The 24,809-nt window shown below is 36.0% G+C and overlaps 1 protein-coding gene across 19 annotated transcripts in view; it reads left to right on the top strand.

Annotated features, from left to right (window-relative positions):
• CSPP1 (centrosome and spindle pole associated protein 1) overlaps positions 1-24,809 on the top strand; it is a 151,096-nt gene that overhangs the window by 60,580 nt on the left and 65,707 nt on the right. For 6 of the 19 annotated variants that reach the window (XR_011493170.1, XM_070481155.1, XM_014838496.3 and 3 more), the window contains 5 exons: positions 6,180-6,273; positions 7,546-7,603; positions 9,296-9,504; positions 11,638-11,759; positions 12,120-12,198. The exons of 1 other annotated variant lie outside the window; for it this stretch is intronic. Coding sequence is in view for 17 of the 18 variants with exons in the window: in XM_070481155.1 (XP_070337256.1) it covers positions 6,180-6,273; positions 7,546-7,603; positions 9,296-9,504; positions 11,638-11,759; positions 12,120-12,198 (562 nt within the window). In the remaining variant the exon portion in view is untranslated. The remainder of the gene's footprint in view (positions 1-6,179; positions 6,274-7,545; positions 7,604-9,295; positions 9,505-11,637; positions 11,760-12,119; positions 12,199-24,809) is intronic. 12 more of the 19 variants (XM_070481157.1, XM_070481154.1, XM_070481151.1 and 9 more) reach the window with 4 other exon arrangements.

Genomic DNA, 24,809 nt, shown 5'->3' with positions numbered 1-24,809 from the left:
ATTTAGTTTCAGTGAAATATATGAGGAAATTGGATAACAGTTTAGGTTCATTCAACCTAAAATCAGTCAGTTATTTAAATCTTGGCTTAGAGATATATAATTGCATGGTATTCTGAAACCTTTGCTTCCCTGAAATGGCTATTTTGAGAAAAATGGCATAGCACTTTTATTCCAGTATAATGTCTTTAAGTGGGAATTGACCAATTTAACCTATTAGTAGGTCAGAGTAAAGGCTTCATTCATTCTTATGATGTATATTGTTAAAGATGGTAAAAATTGGAGAAATGGGCTTTCTGTGTTGAGTGCCCGCTGACAATTTTATCAACAAATGGATTATTCTACCCTGAAAATTTAAAGATTGAGTGGCATGAACTTACCATTAATGCAATCCAGAAATTGTGGATCAATATTTGGTGAGATAATAGACTCTAATGCTTGGAACTAAGCAATAAAGTCGTTTAATCCAGTGATTTATCTCATGGTTATATTTTTTTCCCCTCAGCCTATATGAGTATATACCCATAGGGAACTCACTCTCTCCAGAAGCAGCATGTTCCATTTTTAGATGGCTGTAATTGTTATAATATTCTCATTTCAATTGAACTGAGATTTGTCTTCCTATGATTTTGCCCCAAGGACCTCATTTGGAGCCTTTTGCTTTATTTGAAAAATTAAAACAATTGACCACTTAGAGCAAAAATAATATATTGTGAGGTTTATAACAGAATCATGGGTTCTTTAGAAGTATGTTTTTAAATTTGCAAATATTTGGGGATTTTCATGCTGTCTTTTTGTTATTGATTCCTTATTTAATTCCTTTATGGTCTGAGGAGATAATTTGTATAATTTCACTTTGAGTTTTTTAATAAAACATTTTTTTTAATGGCTCAAAATATGGCCTATCTTGGTGAATGTTTAGTGTGTACTTGAAAGAATGTACATTGTGTGGTTGTTGAGTATAGTGGTTTATAAATGTCAGTTAAGTCAATTTGATTGATAGTGATGTTCATGTCTTGTACTATCCTTATTGATTTTTAACTCTTCTTCTGCCATTTGCTTGAAGAGTTAAATTCTCTGACTGCCTTGTTCTTAGTATGGGGCCTGGAGTGGTGGAGGGATTTTCTCAGTGTTCCTGCACCTTCCTCAGTTTTCAGCAAGACCAGTATGCCCCTGACGGGCGTCCCTCTCTCTCTCCACACTTCTCCTTCCTCAGCAGTGGATTACTGTTCCTTGTTCCTTAGTGCAAGGCTGGTCCTGTGCATCTGGTTCTCAGAAATGAGTCTTTAACCTCAGTGTTCCTGGCCCTCCCTGGAGTGGTAGCCAAACTCTCCTTTATGTCTGTGGAGGGTCTTCTGGGAGAATTCCCTGCCCTTCCCCTAACAGTAACAGATCTGTGTATAAGTGCAGAATTCTGGCTCCAGACAGGTTTTCTGCCCTTCAGCAGGTGGATTACGGCTATTGCTTTGTAGAAGAGAAGAGTCCGGAAAGCGAGCAGTGTTTTTTTTTTGCCTCAGAAAGGTCTCTTTCAGATTTCCTGCATTACTCCATCTCTGATCTCTCTTGTAAGCATCTAGTGGAGATGGGCAAGTGAGTGCAGATTCCTCTTGTGTCTGGGGCTTCCAGAGAATCTACATTGTTATTCCACCCCACACAATGCCTTTATGAATTTCAGTTACAGTCATGTGTCGCTTAACGATGGGAATAAGGTGTCGTTAGGCGATTTTGTTATTGTGGGTCCATCACAGAGTGTACTTACATAAACCCAGATGGTATGTATAGTTTACTACACTCCTAGGCTGTATGATACTAATCTTATAGGACTACCGTAGTGTATGCGGCCCGTCGTTGACTGAAACTTAGTTATGTGGTGCATGACTGTATTTTCTTCTTACCTGCTTTTTTAAGGCAGCTGCCTTTCTCTATACTCTGGTGAAGATAAAACACTTGGCTTGTCTCATCTTCTTCGGATTGGTTTTTATACCTTTTGGAATTCAGTTAACGTGGTTGCTTGTAACCTCAGCTCTCTGATAGGCTTTTTAAAAGTTATGATTTTGTAGATGATTAAGCTTTTTCTCATTGTCGAGTCTGAGCAATGTTCTTTGGTGGCTTTCCACTTCCTAAACAGAAGCAGAACTCCCCATTTCGTTCTTTATAATAGCTTCCATTTCCTCCTCATTGTGTTCCTATTTTCATTTAAATACTTGGGAATAGTTATGATAGCAATTTTAACATCCTTATTTGTTATCCATCATCTCTGTTGTTTTATGCGATTTGTATGTGTGTGTGTGTGCACGCACGTGCCTGTGTGCATGTGTGAGGAAGATTGGCCCTGAGCCAACATCTGTGGCCAATCTTCCTCCTTTTGCTTGAGGGATATTGTTGCTGAGCTAACATCTGTGTTAGTCTTCCTCTATTTTATGTGGGATGCCACCACAGCGTGGCTTGACTAGCAGTGCTAGGTCTGCACCTGGGATCCAAACCTGCGAACCCCAGGCTGCCGAAGTGGAGTTTGTGAACTTAACCTATACCCCCAAGCCGGCCCCTGTGATTTTTTTCTATTGACTAACTTTTCTGATGGTTATGGGTTATTGTATTAGGTTTCTTTTTTTTTTTATTGTGATAACATTGGTTTATAACATTATATAAATTTTGGGTGTACATCATTATATTTCGATTCCTATTTAGATCACATCATGTTCACCACCCAAAGATAATTACAATCCATCACCTTACACATGTGCCTAATCACCTCTTTTGCCCTCCTCCCTTCCTGCTTTCCCTCTGGTAACCGCCAATCCAGTCTCTGTCTCTGTGTGTGTGTTTGTGGTTATTTTATCTTCTGTTTATGAGTGAGATCACATGGTATTTGACTTTCTCTCTCTGACTTACTTTACTTAGCATCATACCCTCAAGGTCCATCCATGTTGTCACGAGTGGCCACATTTCATCAGGTTTTTTGGCTGAGTAGTATTCCATTGTGTATATGTACCACATCTTCTTTATCCATTCGTCCTTTGATGGACACCTAGGTTGCTTCCAAGTCTCAGCTGTTAAGAATAATGCTACAGTGAACATAGGGGTGCATATATCTTTGTGCATTTGTGTTTTCATGTTCTTTGGATAAATACCCAGCAGTGGAATAGCTGGATGATATGGTAGTTCTAGTCTTAATTTTTTGAGGAATCTCCATACTGTTTTCCATAGTGGCTGTACCAGTTTGCACTCCCACCAGCAGTGTATGAGAGTTCTCTTTACTCCATCCTCTCCAACACTTGTTTCCTGTCTTGTTAATTATAGCCATTCTGACGAGAGTGAATTGATATCTCATTGTAGTTTTGATTTGCATTTTCCTGATAATTAGTGATGTTGAAAATCTTTTCATGTGCCTGTTGGCCGTCTGTATATCTTCTTTGGAGAAACCTCTGTTCAGATCTTTTGCCCATTTTTTAATTGGGTTGGAAATTGTTTTGTTGAGATGTATTTTGTTTCCAAATACCTTCTCCCAATTGTTATGTTGTCTTTTCATTTTGTTGATTGTTTCCTTTGCTATGCAGAAGTCTTTTAGTTTGATGTAGTTAAACTACATTTGTTTAGTTTTTCTATTGTTTCCCTTGCCTAGTCAGACATGGTACTTGAAAATATGCTGCTAAGATTTATGTCTAAGAGTGTACTGCCTATGTTTTCTTCTGGAAGTTTCATGGTTTCCGGTCTTATATTCAAGTCTTTAATCCATTTTGTGTTGGTTTTTGTGTACAGTGTAAGATAATGGTCTACTTTCATTCTATTGCATGTGGCTGTTCAGTTTTCCCAACACCATTTATTGAAGAGACTTTCCTTTCTCTGTTGTATGTTCTTGGCTCCCTTGTTGAAAATTAGCTGTCCATGGATTATTTCTGGGCTCCTGGTTCCATTCCATTGATCTGTGTGAGTATTAGTTTTCTATTGCTGCATCACAGATTACCACAAACTTAGTGGCTCAAAACATCCCACATCATCTCACAGTTTCTGTGGGTCAGGAGTCTGGGCATGACTTAGCTGGGTCCTGTGTTCCTGGTCTCACAAGGCTATAATCAAGGCATCAGCCAGGCTGTTTTTCATCTGGAGGCTTGAGTGGGGAAGGATTTGCCTCCAAGCCCATTCAGATTGTTGGCAGAATTCATTTCCTTGTGGTTATGTTACTAGAGCCCTCACTTCTTACTGAATGTCAGGTGGAGACAGCTCGCGATCCCTAGAGGCCTTCTACGGTTTCTTGCCACATGAACTCCCTCACCATGGCTGCTCACTTTATCATGCGAGCAAGGAGAATCTCTAAATTTAGGGAGGGCTTTTACCTGACTATATCAGGCCCACCCAAGACAATCTCCCTTTAATTAATTCAAAATTGATTTGCTACCTTGATTATATCTGCAAATTCCTTTCACCTTTGCCATATTTTATTAGCTAGAAGCAAATCAGGTGCTGCCCACATTCAAGGAGAGAGGTTTATACAGGGAGTCAGCACCAGAAGCCAGAGAACATAGGATCTGTCTTAGAATTTTGCCTGCCACAGTCACATTTTTCTGTTTCTTAGGGACCACTGTTTTTGAGGTCTGACTTTAAGCTTAGCTAGGGACCTGTAGAGTAGCCTCTTTTCACAGAGATAGTTTAGCCCCACTATTATAGAGTGACCTTTCTGGGGTCTTTTCTGAATACCCTAGGGGATCACTAGCTGGCTGGAGCTTGAATTTCTCTCCACTTTACTTGAGAAGGTCTGAGAATTACTCAGTTTACATGTCCTCCATAGTTTTTTGCCCAGGCTGATGGAATTTTGCTCTGTGTGTGCACAGACTAGCGGACAGTAAAGTCTGAAGAGACCCCTCTACGGATTTCTAAAGCTCTTTTTGGATCTTTGCCCTAAACTTCCAGCCATTTTAGCCTTCCTGAATTTTGATCTTTGCTCAGTTTAGCTTAGTTTCTTCGGTCTGTTTGGGTTCTCCATCTCTTTACCTGTGGTCTGGAAAATTGCATTCAGGCAGAAACCCAGGTGATTTTCCTTCTCTCAAGTATTACAGTCCTGCACTGCCTGTTGTCCAGTGTCTAGTGTCTGAAAGACAGTTATTTCATGTATTTTGCCTAATTTATTATTTTTTTGTGGTGGGAGGTTAAGTTCAGTGCTTGTTACTCCATCATGACCAGAAGCAGAATGGATATATATACTTTGATTATAAGCATTATTATTAACCTTAACATAATTCATGTTATCCCTGTGGGAGCTTCACTACTGCGGACGTCTGTGCTTAATAGACAAACTCAGATGCTGTATGTCCACTAATGGTTGGGAGACTAATAATTAAGTTACTAGAAAAACTGCTGGTTCAGTTGCATTTTTGATATCCTGTGATTTGTGTGGTGTTCCAGATCATGCATTTCTAGAGTGAGTTTATTTTGTGTCATTAACTTAGGCAGTAATAATTTTCTGTGGATCGGAAATGTTTGCACAATTGGATTTTCACATAATGATACCAGAGTGAGAGGTTTTTATTTTTTTCTGTAGAATTGAGGTTTTTTTGAGCAGGGCACCAGTTGATTAGTGTTGTATTTTAAGATACTTAATTTTTCATAAGTGTGCTGGATATAGATAGGATTGGAGCAGGGAGAGGGGGAGTTTGGGAGACTAGTTAGCTTATTGCTGCAGTCCAGGTGAAATGTAGAAAGGTCTTATCCAAGGTTAATGGCCATGAGAATAGAAGAGAGGGTCCTCCTGTGAAGTGAACAAGAGATAATGAGCAATCAAGTTATAGTAAGGTTTTGAAGTTTGAAAACAGAGGGGCAGTTGCTTTTGAGATGTTCCTTTTGGACACATTTGTTAAATTTAGGAGCTTGTGGGAAGTGTTAGTGGAGATATTTTCCTGATTATTGGAAAAATGGCGATGGGGATTAAAGTATTCTCTTATTTAAATAAGAATATTTTGGACTAAATTTAGAGATTTTGGAAGGATTAATGTATCTTATATTTGACACATAGTAGATATAAATTATAAAATTAATTGAAGAGGTAATGATACATATAATTTTACTTTCTGTATATTCTACATATACAGTAATTATTCTTTGATATAATTAAAAATGGAGGTTTTAAAAAGGAGGTTGAGTACATTGTTCAAGAGTTGACTACTTTTTTTTTTTTCACCACTTTCTAGGAGGCGAAGATCGAGAACTTATTCAGAGAAAGAAAGAGAAATATAGACTAGAATTACTAGAACAAATGGCTGAACAACAGAAGAACAAGAGACGGTAATGGAAGGTTTGCATTTAAAAGAGGTGTTTTGAATTTAAAGTGCATTTGTGTAAAGTGACATGATGGTAACTATAACGTAGTAAAATAAAGAGATACTTTTCCTATTGTGATTTTGTATTTGTAAGTCATTTCTGTTTCAATCTCCACATTGTATCAACCAGGGCAATAAAAGAAATACTATGAGAGTGTTCATTTTCTTTGTCACAGGTAACAAATGAGACTATGGATATATTCTATAACAGGCCTTTTACATACCTTGATTAATTTCTTCAATTTTTAATTTAGGATAGTATTTATTGTTATCTACATGCTCAGTATATTATCCCATATATAGTAAGAAATATAAAAGTATTTTATCTTCTAACAATGTGAAATGGTAAGTACACACATATAGGCAATATAAAAATAATCATCGTAAATCCACAGGTATTTATATTGTATACATGTCTCAGTGTTTGTAATCTTTCTTATAGAAATACCTGTGACATATTAATTATGGTTTAGAATTAGGAATAGATACCTTGGTTCTAGAGAATTTGAGATCTAGCATCTTTTAGTTTTGCCTTTTTTTCTCTATCTTAGAGAAAGCCAATATCTACTGTCTGATATTAGCCATCTTTAACATCATTTTCTTACAAACTCTTATTCGAAAGTGTGGTATTGGGGCTGGCCCCATGGCCTGGAGGTTAAGTTCAGCATGTTCTGCTTTGGCGGGCTGGGATCACTTCCCAGGTGCAGACCCACACCACTCATCGGCAGCCATGCTGTGGTGGTGACCCACATATAAGATAGAGGAAGATTGGCACAGATGTTCGCTCAGGGTGAATCTTCCTCATAAAAATGAAATTAAATTAAATTAAAAGGATTAAAAAACAAGTATGGTATTAATTTTTATTTTTTACCCTTTTTGTGAACTGAAAATGTACATGTACTCTGAAAAAAGGTTTTTGTTTGTTTCACAAAGTGAAGATTTTGTTCTACATCTGTACTTTATTCTGTGTGAATTGCTTAGACTTTGAAGTACCCCAGCCACTGGTTTAGAGATACTTATTACAAGTCAGTTTTCGTGTGAACTCTAATTTACTTTGTATCAGATCAGAAAATTTAGTTTTCACAATTATTTTAGGCTTTTATTGTCAGTTACAGGAATTATTTATATTTGGAGATGTTTTTGCATAGACTTGGTGTGTAAATTTGTTTCAGTAATGATTATGATTTTGATAGTGTTTACTGTAACTTTTTTATATATAAAACTTTAATTTGTTTAGAGAAAAAGATTTGGAACTCAGAGTTGCAGCTTCTGGAGCTCAAGACCCTGAGAAATCGGTAAGAGCTCCCTAACATCTTTTGATGTTTAATCTTTAGTTCAAAGAAGTCTCAAATGTGGTAGCAGGTGGAGATAGAAAACATTGGGGGAAATTTAAGAGTAGACCAATTTGAACAGTCATAAACTAAACTGAGTTGTCATAAAACGTAAGTCCTAACTCTTATTTATTTCCCTGATAATTTTTACTTTTTCATGTGTACATCATTTTTTTAGTTTATTTTGAATTAATCCTTTCTACTTTGTTCACGTGCACTATTCCCTGGGAAAGTTATCTCAGGTTAAGTTACAATAGAGGTTAATATTTTTCTTGACCACTTTTTTGATATTAGAGTGATTTGCAAAGAAACTGAAGTTTGTAAGCATTTTAGTAATTTTTATTTAATGCAAAACTAGAGAGAGAACCTTATTTTTGCTTTAATTTTGCAATTCTCATCAAGTGGAATGAATTACATCATCGCAGTTAAGTAAAGAGGAGGTAATAATTTACTGTTCTTCTCAAAATGTGCTTTTTCTGTAGTTGGATATGGAGAATTTATTTGCTAAGGCAAGTTTTTGTTTCATCTTTGAATCATAATTAATAAACTAATTAATTTCATTAAAAATTCATTCTTAAAAAGAATATGACAACTTAAAAATTATTCAACTGTAGGCAGCTTTTGATTTACTTTTACTTATGCTAATTATAGGCCCTATAGGTTATCTGTTTTAAAAAGTTTAATACAGCACCAGCATCACTCTCAGTGTGCTTCTTGACTGCTCATAGAATAAAACTTTTAGATTAATCTTAGAAATTCCTGGGGAAGGTAGACATCATGGACAAAAGAGGATAAATTCCAAAGCTAAATATCTTTTCTTCTGTCGATTGATACCTTTGAAATAGTTTTCACAATCAAAAACTTAAACTTTAAAAATTTTGAACTCTTTAATGCAATATGGTAGCACGTTAAACTTTGGATTTATAGTTACATTAGTGTTTGACAGACCTTCTTATTTATATTTGAATGAAACAAGCTTTACAGTGTCCAGTTGCTTTATGAGAATAAATAAAAATATTAGAGACAATAGACCATTACTTTTGGTTGGGTTTACTTTTGTTGTGCAAATCTTAGAAAAGGACACATAAATGATGTTCTTGAGTGGGGGTTAGCAAACTGTAGCCTATCATCAAATCCATATTTTTGTAAATACAGTTTTATTGCAGCACACTCTCTCTAATTTATTTACATATGGATTTGGGCTACTTAAGCACTATGGCTGCAAGTAGTTGTGAAGAGACCATATGGCCTGCAAAGCCTGATACATTTACTGTCTGGCTCTTTACAGAAGATGTTTGTTGACTCTATAGAGAATACTTTGATGTCAGAAATGGCAATTGGATAGAGAAGCAGCATAGTGTTCTAGTGTAATAGAGAGTTTTATATTTAAGATTAATATCTGGCTCTAGCCTTTGCTTGATTATTTATTAATGGTGAGACTTGAGGTGATTTATGTGCTGTCAGAGAGCCTTGATTACTCCATTTATAAAATAAGAATTAGATCTTCAAAGTCTTTTGTAGAACTGTAAAATTCTTTTATTCTGTGACCAACTTAGGTGCCTGCTGGCAGTCTGGGATAGAGGGTCTTTTGAGGTCCTTTCCACCTTTAAATTTATGATTGTATATAACAAACAGATTTTTTTTTCTTTATTTTAGCCTGATAGACTAAAGCAGTTTGGTGTGGCGCCAAGACACTTTGAAGAAACGCTGCCCCCTGAAAGACCCAGAGTAGCTTTCCAGACGCCTCTGCCTCCGTTATCTGCCCCATCTGTCCCACCCATCCCATCAGTTCAGGCCATCCCATCACAAAGGGAAGATCTGCACAACGGACTCAGCAGCACCCTTGGTGAAATGGTGCCTCCCAGGTGCTTGTTTAAAATGTTTTGTGTTTGGGAACTAGGTAAGGTATCATTATATTTTATGTTTAGAAGGATTTGCTAAAGCAAATAACGTTATCCTTCAGAGATTTTTGTACAATTAATGGCTTTTGTTAAATACTTTGTCTTGAAATTTGTTTTCATTGTTGATCTTTTCTCTCATTGTAAAAACAAGGGAAATGTTTATAACATTCTTTTATTGTTTGAAGATGCTTTAGTATTTTTAGAATGAATAAGTACATTTAGAATTTAGTTTTAGGTCATATTTTTTAATGTCTTTTTAAAAATATCTTTTAACATATAAAAGGTATACTTTTTCTCAATTTGGTAATTTCCACTTGGCAAACATTGAACGCTTCCTTCAGTTTATGCAGAAAATGTTTCTAATGTGGCTCTTTTGTATATATTACTCTATTTTACTTTCTGTTTTGTTCAACTCGTTCTCTCTGATTACTCATGGGCTATGCAACTCTCATTCCTGAAATGAAAAGTCATTGAGATTATAAAGCTTGTAACTTAGGTAAAATTTGATCACTATAGGTAAAAGGCATCGTGATATACTAGACTATACATAAAGAAAATCCTGTCGTTTACGTTGTTTTTTCCTGGGCTATGCTTTCTTCTCTCAGAGGACTTGAGCTGATTTTTTTGCTTACTGTTAATGTACTAATTATGGGAGTGTATTTAATCAGATATTTTTCTTTTTTAACATTGATATTTTCTGGGCTATACTTTCTTCTTTCAGTAGAACTTGGTCTTACCTTTTTATTACTACTAACAAATTATAGAATTGTTTACTATATTTATCAGATGTTTTGTTTGTTTGATCCTCATGACTCAAAAGACGAGGTGGGATTAGAATTACAGATATGGCATGATGGTCACAGCATTGGTTTAGGGATTAAAACAGTTGGCTTCACTGTCTGGATTTTGGGTAAACCACACTGTTATTGAACTTAAATTTTCTCATTTGTAAAAGTGGAATAGTGATACTTTTTTCTTATCTACAATTATAGGGTTGTCATGAGGATTGAATCTTACACAAATTTCCATAAAAATTTAAGATTTAATGATTTGACAGTTCTCTTTCATAGCAGTTTTTCACTACTTTGTTGATGTCTATGGAGTGAGAATAGCAAGGTTAGACACACTGAGTGACTAGTAAATGTGGAAAATGTTCACAACTGAAGAAAACTTTAATGCCTTCTTAGCTCTTCAGAATTATTTTGAATTATACAAAGGGAGAACCTGTTAAGATACACAGAAGTGAAAATATTCTAAGATGCTCCCATTCTCTTTCTGTTCACCTAAAGGAATTTGCCTTTTCTATTTTTGCTATTGGAAAATAGTGCCTTGGTGAAAATACAGAGATATTTCCTAATCAGTAATGAAGTGCTAAAACAGAGGTTTTCAGAAGTTTTAACTTTATGAAATGCTAAAAATATGTCAAGACTTTACTGTTGATATTTAAGTGGTTTCTGTTTCATATTATGGTTTCTGTTTCACATTGGTTGACTTCCTTTGAAAGAACAATACATTTTTAAAGTTAAAAAATGCACCCTTTCCCCCCGTCAAATGGAACTATTAGTAATTCCATTTTGCATCTCTTTGTTCTTTCTTCCTGTACAATCCTTCATCTCTGTGAGTAACTCACTTTATCAACATGGCTGAAGCATTGCCTTTTCTGGAAAGCCTTCCTCACGCTTTCGTCTTCTTCCCTATGTGACTTAAATGTCCATGCTCCATGTTCCTACAGCACCCTGCATCTACTTGTATTGTTTCATTTAGTATACTTTGCTATAATTATCTGTTTGTTTCTGTATTATTCCTGAGGCACAGGGACCATGTTTGTTCAATACTGGCACAGGGTAACTACTTAGATATTAATTGATTGAATATTATCTGAAGTTTTTGTCTTACGTGTTATACCTTAAATTCTGAAATTTTATACTGGTTTTTGCTTTTAGTCATAATTATTGATAAAAGGTTGAAGCAAGATGGTGGCTTTTTCTAAAGCAGCAATTAGATTTTTGGTAACATTTTTGCAAAAGGATAATATCTTGATTTAAAAAAGTTTGCAATGAAAGATGAGAAGAATTTTCCAATTTTCTTTTGATGCAGGATTGCGCCTTTGCCTCCACCTCCCCTTCTACCACCTTTGGCTACTAACTATAGAACTCCTTATGATGATGCATACTACTTTTATGGGGCCAGGAATACTTTGGATCCCAGTCTTGCTTACTGTAAGTTATCTACAGGGTAAACATTTTTTTCCAGTGCTTAGTCAGGAAAATTGGTCTTTGTACAAGTAAAAATGTATAATGAGAAAAGCACAGCTTTATTTAATTCAAATACTATATATTTATTGATTTAATAGGTGGCCTTTTAAAAACTCAATTATATTTTATAGTTATTTCCTTTTTATCTAGATTTAAGACATAACTATTTTGTGTTTTCTTGCATTGTTATTTGCTCACTCCTAGCCCAGAAGGAAATATGGATTTGTTTCCTTAGGTGACATTTTTAGTATGTGACATTTCCTTTAGGGATTAAAATGTTCTTAAATGGATACTCTGAAATAAATGCGTTTATTTTCTTTTAAGATGGTTCAGGAATGATGGGAGTACAGCCTACATCTTATGTTAGTGCTCCTGTCACCCACCAGCCAGCACAACCTATTATGTAAGTCGTTAGTTAAAATAATAATTTCTTTCAAAATTTATTTGTCTTCCATAGAACCTGGATTATTCAACTCATTCTTCTTTTCTTCAGAAGAGATGTAACTTGTTTTAATTTCTAATTGTTGCATAACCAATGTGTTCAAAGTATTGCTTTTGAGTCAATGTTTCATAGAAAGCACATTTTAAAAATTAAGAATAATCTCACTTCCTCTCATTAGAAGAGTCACGCATGCATAATATTGATAAATAAGAATACAGCAAATATAGGCAAAAATTGAAATCACCTAAAATCTTATTCATCCAGAGATAGAAAGACTTCCTGAATGCATATTTAGATCTGTCTATGTATAGACACACACTCAGAAAAAATATACACACAACACACACCAAAATGGTACTATACAGGCATACCTTGTTTTATTGCACTCGCAGATATTGCATTTTTTACAAGAGCCTCCACCAGCAAAAAGATTATGACTCCCTGAAGGCTCAGATGATGGTTAGAGTTTTTTAGAATTAAAGTATTTTTTAATTAAGGTATGTACATTGTTTTAGACATAATGCTATTGCATGCGTGATAGACCATAGTGTAGTGTAAACATAACTTTCATATGCACTAGGAAATCAAAAAATTCTTGTGACTTGCTTTATTGTCATATTTGCTTTATTGTAGTGGTCTGGAATTGAGCCTGAAATATCTTTGAGGTATGCCTGTATTGTACATATTGTTCTATAACCTGTTTTTAAAATTAACAATATATCATAAATATTTTTTCCATGTTAATAAATATACTTTTATAGTATCATTTTTAAAAATTAAACTTTTTGTTTAGAGATAATTGTTGGTTCCCATGGTAGAATTGTAAAAAATGATATAGAGACGTCTTGTGTACCCTCTACCCAGTTTCTCACAATGCTAACATCTTGCAAAACTATGGTACAATAGCACAACCCAGATAGAGGACATTGGATACAGTCATTTACAGAACACTTCCATCATCACAAGGAACTCTTATGGTGCCCTTTTATAGCCAGACCTGGTTCCCTCCTGCCTGTACTCCTGGTTCCCTCCTGCCTGTACTCCCTCCTTAGCTACTGGCAGCACTTTATCTTTTCTTCATTTATATATCATTTTAAGAATGTTGTATAAATGGAATCATATAATACGTAAACTTTTGAGGTTGACTTTTAAAAATCAGCATAATTCTTGGGAGATTTATCCAGGTTGTTGCATGTATAAATAGTACATTTGTTTTTATTGCTGGGTAGTGTTCCATGGTATGAGTGTAGCACAGTTTATTCACTCATTGGAGGACATCTAAGTTATTATAAATAGAGCTGCTATAAACATTAGCGTGCAGGTTTTTGGGTGAACAGTCTTTTTTATTTGTGATAATTGCCCAGGAATGTTATTGTTGGGTTTTATGGTAGTTATAAGTTTAGTTTTGTAAGAAACTGCCCATCTGGTTTCAGAGAGACTGTATCATTTTACATTCATATCAGTAATGTATTAAGAAGCTGGTTTCTGGGGCCAGCCCTGGGCTGAGTGGTTAAGTTCACGCGCTCTGCTTCGAATGCCCAGGGTTTCTGCCAGTTTGGATCCTGAGTGTGGACATGGCAACGCTCATCAGGTCTTGCTGAGGCAGTGTTGCACATAGCACAGCCAGAGGGACCTATGTCTAGAATATACAGCTATGTACTGGGGGGCTTTGGGGAGAAGAAGAAGAAGAGAAAAAAAAAAAAGAATCTGGTTTCTTCACATCTTCACCAGCATTTGATCTTGTGACTTGTTTATGCCATTCTGATAGGTGTGTTAATGATGCATCATTAGGGTTTTAATTTACATTTCTCTAACAATAATGATGTTTAACATCTTTTCATGTGTTTATTTACCATCTGTAAATCTTCTTTGGTGAAACATCTATTGATGTCTTTTGCACATTTTCTAATTGGAGGTTTTATTACTACTGAGTTTTGACAATTCTTTATGTATCCTAAACACTAATTCTTTGTCAGATGTGTGGTTTGCAAATATTTTCTGTCAGTTTAAAGCTTGTCTTTTCAGTCTTTTAGTAGGGCCTTTCACAGAGCAAAAGTTTAAATTTTGATCAAGTCCAATTTATCAGTTTTTCTTTATGGATCATGCTTTCAGTGTCAAATCTGGGGTCTCTTTTCCTAGACTTAGATGGTAAAGATTTCTTTCTGTTTGCGTTTTTGTTTTTTTTTTGTAAAAGTTTTATAATTTTACATTTAAGTTTCATGATCCATTTTGAGTTAATTTTTGGGTAAGATGTGAGACTTAGATTAAAGGTCTTTTTTTTTTTTTTTTTTTTTTTGCCTTTGGGTGTCTTGTTGGCAAGATTATTTTTCCTCTATTGAATTGCTTTTACACCTTTGTGAAAATTATTTGGGTGTGTTTGTGTGGTTCTGTTTCTGGGATTCTCTGTTCTGCTCCAAGTGCTGGTGGCACTTGATTGTTGTAGTGCTGTAGTAAGTTTTGAAATTGGAAAGTATGAGTTCTTCAAATTTTCTTTTCCAGGGTCGTTTTGGCTATTCTAGGTCCTTTGCACTTTCATGTGAATTTTAGGATCAGCTTGTCAATGTCTACAAAATTGCAGTTGAGATTTTCTTTTTTTTAAATTTTTTATTGAGTTAATGGTAGGTTACAATCTTGTGAAATTTCAGTTGTACATTATTGTCTGTCAGTCGTGTTGTAGGTGCAACCCTTCACCCTTTGTGCCCACCCCCCACCCCACCTTTACCCTGGTAGCCACTAATCTGTTCTCTTTGTCCACATGTTTAAATTCCTCATATGAGCGGAGTCATACAGAGATTGTCCTTCTCTATCTGGCTTATTTCACTTAATGTAATTCCCTCAAGGTCCATCCACGTTGTTGCAAATGGGATGATTTTGTTCTTTTTTACGGCTGAGTAGTATTCCATTGTATGTATATACCACATCTTCTTTATCCATTCATCTGTTGATGGGCACTTAGGTTGCTTCCACGTCTTGGCTATTGTAAATAATGCTGCAATGAACATTGGGGTGCATGGGACTTTTGGAATTGCTGACTTCAAGCTCTTTGGATAAATACCCAGTAGTGGGATAGCTGCATCGTATGGTAGTTCTATTTTTAATTTTTTGAGGAATCTCCATACTGTTTTCCATAGTGGCTGCACCAGTTTGCATTCCCAGCAGCCGTGTATGAGGGTTCCTTTTTCTCCACAACCTGTCCAACATTTGTTACTATTTGTTTTAGTTATTTTTGTCATTCTAATGGGTGTAAGGTGATATCTTAGTGTAGTTTTGATTTGCATTTCCCTGATGCACAGCATTGATGAACATCTTTTCATGTGCCTATTGGCCATCTGTCTATCTTCTTTGGAGAAATGTCTTTTCATGTCTCCTGCCCATTTTTTGATTGGGTTGTTTAATTTTTTGTTGTTAAGTTGTGTGAGTTCTTTATATATTATGGATATGAAGCCTTTGTCGGATGTATTATTTGCAAATATTTTTTCCCAGTTAGTGGGTTGTTTTTTTGTTTCAATCCTGTTTTCCCTTGCCTTAAAGAGGCTCTTTAGTCTGATGAAGTCCCATTTGTTTATTCTTTCTATTGTTTCCCTTCTTGAGAAGGCATGGTGTCCAAAAAGATCCTTTTAATACTGATGTCAAAGAGTGTACTGCCTACGTTTTCTTCCAGAAGCCTTATGGTTTCAGGTCTCAGCTTTAGGTCTTTGATCCATTTTGAGTTTATTTTGGTGAATGGTGAAAAAGAATGGTCAATTTTCATTCTTTTACATGTGGCTTTCCAGTTTTCCCAGCACCGTTTGTTGAAAAGACTTTCTTTTCTCCATTGTATGCCCTCAGCTCCTTTTTCAAAGATAAGCTGTCCATAGATGTGTGGTTTTATTTCTGGGCTTTCAATTCTGTTCCATTGATCTGTGCACCTGTTTTTGTACCAGTACCATGCTGTTTTGATTACTGTAGCTTTGTAGTATGTTTTGAAGTCAGGGATTGTGATGCCTCCCGTTTTGTTCTTTTTTCTCAGGATTGCTTTAGAAATTCGGGGTCTTTTGTTGCCCCATATGAATTTTAGGATTCTTTGTTCTAATTCTGTAAAGAACGTCATTGGGATTCTGATTGGGATGGTGTTGAATCTGTAGATTGCTTTAGGTAGAATGGACATTTTAACTATGTTTATACTTCTAATCCATGTACATGGAATGTCTTTCCATCTCTTTATGTTGTCATCCATTTCTTTCAGAAAAACCTTGTAATTTCCATTGTGTAGATCTTTCACTTCCTTAGTGAAATTCACCCCCGAGGTATTTTATTCTTTTTTGTTGAGATATGAATGGTATTGTGTTCTTGAGTTCTTTTTCTATTAGTTCGTTATTAGAGTATAGAAATGCTACTGATTTATGTAAATTGATTTTATACCCTGCAACTTTGCTGTAGTTGTTGATTACTTCTAAAAGTTTTCCAATGGATTCTTTGGGGTTTTCTATATGTAAGATCATGTCGTCTGCAAACAGCGAGAGTTTCACTTCTTCCCTCCCTATTTGGATTCCTTTTATTCCTTTTTCTTGCCTGATTGCTCTGGCCAGGACCTCCAGTACTATGTTAAACAAGAATGGTGATAGAGGGCATCCTTGTCTCGTTCCTGTTTTCAGGGGGATGGCGTTCAGTTTTTGCCCATTGAGTATGATGTTGGCTGTGGCTTTGTCATATATGGCCTTTATTATGTTGAGGTAGTTCCCTTCTATGGCCATTTTGTTCAGCATTTTTATCATAAATGGCTGTTGGATCTTGTCAAATGCTTTCTCTGCATCTATTGAGATGATCATGTGGTTTTTATTCCTCAGTTTGTTGATGTGGTGTATCACGTTGATTGATTTGCGGATGTTGAACCATCCCTGTGTCCCTGGTATGAATCCCACCTGATCCTGATGTATGATTCTTTTGATGAATTGCTGTATTCGGGTTGCCAAAATTTTGTTGAGAATTTTTGCATCTATGTTCATCAGCGATATTGGCCTGTAGTTCTCCTTTTTCATGCTGTCCCTGTCAGGCTTTGGTGTCAGTGTGATGTTGACCTCGTAGAATGTGTTAGGAAGTGTTCCATCCTCCCTAATTTTTTGGAATAGCTTGGAAAGGATAGGTAGTAAATCCTCACTCAAAGTTTGGTAAAATTCCCCAGGAAAGCCATCTGGTCCTGGGGTTTTATTCTTTGGGATGCTTTTGATTGCTGTTTCAATCTCTTTCCTTGTTATTGGTCTGTTCAAATTGTCTGCTTCTTCTTGAGTGAGCTTTGGGAGATTGTAGGAATCCAAGAATTTATACATTTCCTCTAGGTTATCCATTTTGCTGGCATATAGCTTTTTGTAGTATTCTCTTATAATCTGTTGTATTTCTGGAGAGTCTGTTGTTATTACTCCTCTTTCACTTCTGATTTTGTTTATTTGAGCTTTCTCTCTTTTTAAGTCTGGCTAGGGGTTTGTCAATTTTATTTATCTTCTCAAAGAACCAGTTCTTTGTTTCATTGATCCTTTCTACTGCCTTTTTTGTTTCTATAGCATTTATATCTGCTCTACTTTTTATTATTTCTATCCTTCTGCTGACTTTGGGCTTTGTTTGTTCTTCTTTCTCTAATTCACTTAGGTGTATTTTAATATTGCTGATTTGGGATTTTTCTTGTTTGTTAAGATGTGCCTGAATTGTGATGAACTTTCCTCTTAATACCACTTTTGCTGCATCCCGTATGATTTGGTATGGCATGTTATCATTTTCATTTGTCTCCAGGTATTTTTTGATTTCTTCTTTAATTTCTTCAGTGATCCATTGCTTGTTCAATATCATATTGTTTAGTCTCCACATCCTTGTGCCTTTCTCAGCTTTTTTCTTGTAATTAATTTCTAGCTTTATAGCATTATGATTGGAGAAGATCCTTGTTATTATTTCAATTTTATTAAATTTGTGGAGGCTTGCCTTGTTTCCCTACATATGGTCTATCCTTGAGAATGTTCCAGGCGCGCTTGAAAGGAATGTGTATTCTGCTGTTTTTGGATGGCGTGTTCTATATATGTCTATTAAGTCCAAGTGTTTTAGCTTTTCATTTAGCTCCACTGTTTCTTTGTTGATTTTCTGTCTGGATGATCTGTCCATTGATGTGAGTGGGGTGTTGAGGTCCCCTACTATTATTGTGTTATTTTTGATATCTTCTTTTAGGTTTGTTAATAGTTGCTTTATGAACTTTGGTGCTCCTGTGTTGGGTGCATAGATATTTATAAGCATTATTTCTTCTTGATGAAGTGTCCCTTTGATCATTTTGTATTGGCCCTCTATGTCTCTCTTTACCTGCCTTATCTTGAAGTCTGTTTTGTCTCATATAAGTATTGTGACACCTGCTTTCTTTTGTTTGCTATTAGCTTGGAGTATTGTCTTCTACCCCTTCACTCTGAGCCTGTCTTTGTCCTTGGAGCTGAGGTGTGTTTCTTGGAGGCAACCAATTGTTGGATCTTGTTCTTTAATCCATTGTGCCACTCTGTGTCTTTTTATTGGAGAGTTCAATCCTTTTACTTTGAGGGTGAGTATTGATGCATGAGGGCTTAATGTTGTCATTCTGTTGCTTGTTTTCTGGTTTTCCTGTGTTTCCTTTGTTTCTCGTCCTGTGTGTTTTAGCCTACCCACTGACTTATGCAATTTCTTATGCTGGGTTTCTTAGGTTTTTCCTTATTTATGTTTTGTGTCTCTGTTCTGTTTTTTAGTTTAGTGGCTACCCTGAAGTTTATATTCAGAATCTCGTGTATAACATAGTCCATTTTTGGGTGGTGTCTTATTTCCTTAGCCTAGACTGTTTCAGTCCCTTTCTTCCTCCCCTCCTAAATTATTATTTTCATCTCTTATTCCAACTTGTGTTGTGAGTTTGTGGTTAGAGTGATAAGATTGTCTTTGCTTTGGTGATTTCTTTCCCTTTATCCTAATGCTAGAGTTGAATATTTGCTATCCTATTCAGATTCTATCTATTTGTCTCCCTACTCTGTGTTTTGTGACCCCTTACTCCCTTTTTCTCTTTTTTCAGGTATGAGAGCCTTCTTGAGGATTTCTTGTAGTGGAGTTCTTGTGACTACAATGTCCCTTAGCTTTTGTTTATCTGGAAAAGATTTAATTTCTCCCTCATATCTGAAGGATATTTTTGCTGGATAGAGTATTCTTGGCTGAAGATTTTTATCCTTTAAAGTTTTGAATATGTCACTCCAGTCTCTCCTAGCTTGTAAGGTTTCTGTAGAGAAATCCACTGAAAGTCTGATGGGGGTTCCTTTGTAGGTTATTTTCTTCTGCCTTGCTGCCCTGAGTATTCTTTCTTTGTCATTCATTTTTGCCATTTTTACTACTATATGCCTTGCAGTAGGTCTTTTTACATTGACAAATCTAGGAGATCTGAAAGCTTCCTCCACACACATTTCTCTCAATCCCTAGATTTGGGAAGTTCTCTTCTATTACTTCGTTGAGCACACTTTCTGCTCCATTTTCCTTTTCCATGCCCACAGGAATTCTGATGATTCTTAAGTTGCATTTTCTCATTGAGTCAGCTATTTCTCAGAGGTTTTCTTCAGTTTTTTAATTCTTAGTTCTCTTTCTTCCTCTGTCTGGAGCCATTCAACCTGTCTATCTTCGATTATGCTAATTCACTCCTCTGTGGTGTCTACATGATCATTCAGGGAATCTGTATTCTGTTTTATCTGACCCATTATATTTTTCATCTCTAGTATTTCTAATTGATTCTTCTTTATAATTTCAATCTCTTTTGTGAATTAACTCCAGAACTTGTTGACTTGTTTCTCTATATTTCCCTTTACCTCATTGAATATTTTGATGATAGCTATTTTGAACTCAGCTTCACTTAGTTTACCCATTTCCAAGCCCTCAGGACGTACTTCTGTATTTTTATTGTTTTCCTTTTGGACTGGAGCGTTTATAAATTGCTGGATGGTAGAGGAACTGTCTTTGTGCATGATGCTATTATTTACTTGCAGTTATAGCCTGTCTCCACTAGGTGCCTTGCATTCTGAGCCCTCTGCCTTCAACTGCCATGGCGGCAGGCAGCATGGGTTGGGGGTGGGGGCACTTTCACTCATGCTGACGTGGATTGGATCAGCTCTCGCTTTCTGGTCTCCCGGGACCCTGGCTTGCTTGGGTTCCTCCACGCGAAAGCTTTCCCCTGTTAGAGGGTTTCCAGTGCACCGGCTGTTGGAGTCCTGGATGATCCCCGGATGTGTGGCCCATCTCCCGCTCCTTCCCTCACCCACGGCAGCGATCCCAGTCTCTAGGGGAGGGAACAAAGTTCTCTCTTATCCCGTTCGAGCTCCTCCAAGGGTGGCTCCAGCCTCTCTGACCTCTGTCATTTGGCTGCTGTGGGTCTTTGCCGATTTCTGTTATTAGGATTTTTTTTTTCGGTTGGAAGGCAGGTGTTCTTTTTGGTTGTAATTTGGAGGGGAGAGAGTCCTGGGTGAGCTCACGCCGCCATGTTGCTGATGTCACCTCCTGCAGTTGAGATTTTGATAGAGATTATGTAGAATCTTTAGATCTGTTTAGTATCTTAATTTTTTTTTCAATATTTTTTATTGTGGTAATAAAATTACATGTAACATAAAATTTACCATTTTAAACAGTAAGTGTATTGTTCGGTGGTGTTAAGTACATTCATATTGTTGTGCAACCATCACTATCATCCATTTCCAGAATTCTTTTCATCTTGCAAAACTGAAACTCCATACCTATTAAACAACATCTCCCTATTCTGTCCTCCGTCCGGCCCCTTGCAACCACTAGTCTACTTTCTGTCTCTATGATTTTGACTACTTTAGGTACCTCATAAAAGGGGAATCATATAGTATTTGTCTTTTTCTGTCTGGCTTATTTTACTTAGCATAATGTTCTCAAGGTTCATCCATGTTGTGGCATGTCAGAATTTCCTTCCTTTATAAGGCTAAATAATATTTGATTGTATGTATATACAGTAGTCCCCCTTTATTCACAGAGGATACATTCCAAGACCCCCAGTGGATGCCTGAAACCTTGGATAGTACTGAGCCCTGTATATACTATTTTTTCTTATTCATACATATCTGTGATAAAGTTTAATTTGTGAATTAGGCACTGTAAGAGATTAGCAACAGTAACTAATAATAAAATATAACTATAATAATAATATGCTATAATAACAGTGACCATAGATCTTAGCAACCTCAGCATACTATTTTTCTTCTTTTTTTAGTAAGCTGAGAACTTTCACCTTTTTACTTAAAGGAATCACTTTACAGCTTCTCTTTGGCATATCCAAGTTGGCAGCATCACTACTCTTGTGCCTTGGTGCCATTGTTAAGTAAAATAAGGGTTACTGGAACATAAGCACTGTGATACTGTGACAGCTCATCTGATAACTGAGAAGCTACTAAGTGACTAACAGACAGGTCATGTATACAGTGTGGGTATGCTGGACAAAGGGATTTTCACATCTCACCTGGGATGAAGTAGGATGGCAAGGGATTCTGTCACACTACTCAAAAAGGCATGGAATTTAAAATTGATGATTTATTTATTTCTGGAATTTTGCATTTAATATTTTTGTACTTTTTATTGTGAGGAAGATTGGCCCTGAGTTAACATCTGTTGCCAATCTTCCTCTTTTTTATCTTTTTTCTCCCCAAAGTCCCAGTACATAGTTGTATATCCTAGTTGTAGGTCCTTCTAGTTCTTCTATGTCAATGCCACCACAGCATGGCTTGATGAGTGTTGTGTAGGTCCACGCCCAGGATCCGAACCAGTGAACCCTGGGCCGATGAAGCGGAGCATGTGAACTTAACCACTTAGCTGTAAGGATGGCCCTTCATTTAAAATTTTTAAACGGTTGATCACGGGTAACTGAAACCAGGGTCAGTGAAACTGTGGATAAGGGGGTACTACTGTACCACATTTTGTTTATCCATTCATCCATTGATGGACACTTGGGTTGCTTCCGTGTTTTAGCTATTGTGGATATGCTGCTGTGAACACGGGTGTACAAATATCTCTTCTAGACTCTGCTTTCACTTATTTTGGATATATACCCGGAAGTAGAATTAACTGGATCATATGGTAATTCTACTTTTAATTTTTTGAGGAATCATACTGTTTTCCACAGCAGCTGTCCCATTTTACAGTTCTATCGGCTGAGCACATTTCACAGTTCCTCCACATCCTTACCAAGCTTCTTTTCTTTTTCTTTTTTGGTAGTAGCCATCCTAATGGGTGTGAGGTGGTGTCTTATTGTGGTTTTGATTTGCATTTCCCAGTGATTACTGATGTTGAGCATCTTTTCATGTCCCTATTGGCCGTTTGTCATCTTTGGAGAAATGTCTATTCAAGTCCTTTGCTCATTTTTGAATCAGGTGGTTTGTTTTTTGTTGTTGAGTTTTAAGAGTTCTCTCTATGTTGTGGATATTAATCCGTTATCAGATATACGATTGGCAAATAGTTTCTCCCATTCTGTGTGTTGCCTTCTTTCTCTCTTGATAATATCTATCGATACTATAGATGCACACAGATTTTTAACTTTCATGAAGTCCAGTTTCTCTATATTTTCTTTGGTTGCTTGTGTCTTTTGTGTCATATGCAAGAAATCATTGCCAAGTCCAACATCATGAAGCTTTTGCCCTAATTTTTTTTCTAAGAATTTTATAGTTTTCAGTCTTACGTTGAGGACTTTCATCCATTTTGAGTCAACTTTTGTATACGGTGTTAAGTAAGAGTTCAACTTCATTTTTTGCATATGGATATCATTTTCCTAGCACTGTTTGTTGCAAAGACTGTCCTTTCCCTGTTGTAGGATCTTGGCACCCTTGTCAAAAATCATTTGACTTTATATGTGTGGATTTATTTCTTGGCTCTCTATTGTATTCAGTTGGTCTATATGCCAGTACCATGGTGTTTTGATTACTGTAGCTTTGTAGTAAGTTTTGAAATCAGGAAGTGTGAGTCCACTAGCTTGTTCTTTTTCAAAATTTTCTTAGGTATTTGAGGTCCCTTTAGTTCCATATAACTTTTAGGAAGAGGTTTTCTATTTCTGCAAAAGACATCATTGGGTTTTTAATAGGGCTTGCATTGAGTCTGTAGATCACTTTGGGTAGTCTTGATGTATTAACAATATTAAGTCTTCCAATCCATGAACAGGGGATGTATTTCCATTTACTTCCTTAATTTCATTCAACACTATTTTGTAGTTTTGAATGTGCAAATCTTTTACTGCCTTGGTGAAGTTAAATCTAACTATTCTGTTCTTTTTGAAGCTATTGTAAATAGAATTGCTTTTTAAATTTATTTTCCAGGTTGTTCATTGTTCCTGTATGGACATGAAACTGATGATTGTGTGTTGACTTGGTAGCCTGTTACTTTGCTGAAGTCATTTTACTAACAGTTTTTTTGTTGTGGAGTATTTAGAATTCTCTATATAAAAGATCATATCATCAGTGAACAGAGGTAATTTTACTTGTTCCTTTTCAATTTGGATCTCTTTCATTTCTTTTTCTTGACTAATTGCTCTGGCTAGAACTTCCAGTACTGTGTTGAATAGATGAGCTGGAAGTGGGCACCTTTGTCTTATTCCTGATCTTAGAGGAAAAGCTTTCAGTCTTTCACCATTGAATCTTATGTTCACTTTGGGTTTTTCATATATGGCTTTAATTATGTTGAGGTAATAATTTTCTATTTCTAGTTTTTTGAGTGTTTTTTAATCAAGAAAGCTTGTTGAATTTTGTCAAATGCTTTTTTGCATCAATTGAGATGATCATGTGTTTTTTCCCCTTCATTCTGTTAATGTGGTGTATTAGATTGAATGATTTTTGTATGTTGAATCATCCTTGTATTTCCCTAATAAATCCCACTTGTCTGTGGTGTTTAATCTTTTTAATATGCTGCTGAATTTGGTTTGCTAGTATTTTGTTGAAATTTTCTGCGTGTGTGGTCATAAGAGATATTGGTCTGTAGTTTCTTGTAGTGTCTTTGTCTGGCTTTGATATCAGGGTAGTGCTGGCCTTTCAGAATGAGTTAGGATTTTTGTGGAAAAGTTGGAGAAGGGTTGGTGTTAGTTCTTCTTTAAATGTTTGGTAGAATTCACCATTGAAGCCATCAGGTTTAGGGCTTTACTCTCTTGGGATGTCTTTTAGTTTATTTAGGGTTCTTTACTTTCTTTGAACAATATTTTTTACATCTTCAGACTGTTTACTTTTGTTTAATTTATTACAAAATGTTTAATATTTTTTGATTGTTTTGTGAATGGAATTGTTTTCTCATTTCATTTCCATATTATTCATTACTCGTGTGTAGAAAAACAATTGAACTTTGTATATTGATGTTGTGTCCTGCAACTTAGCTGAACTCTCATTATTTCCAAGTTTTTAGTGGATTTCTTATATACATGATTATATCATCAGTGAATAGAGGTAGTTTTACTTCTTCCTTTCCAATCTGATCCCTTTTATTTGTTTTCCTTGCTTAATTGCCCTGGCTAAAACCTGTAGTTTAATGTTGAATAGATATTATGAGAGTGGGCATCCTTATATTCTGATCTTAGG

The sequence above is a fragment of the Equus asinus genome, chromosome 12 (assembly GCF_041296235.1).
Source record: "Equus asinus isolate D_3611 breed Donkey chromosome 12, EquAss-T2T_v2, whole genome shotgun sequence".
NCBI lineage: Eukaryota > Metazoa > Chordata > Mammalia > Perissodactyla > Equidae > Equus > Equus asinus.
The sequence above is the reverse complement of the archived record's forward strand: the minus strand, read 5'-3'. Positions and strand labels throughout refer to the sequence as shown.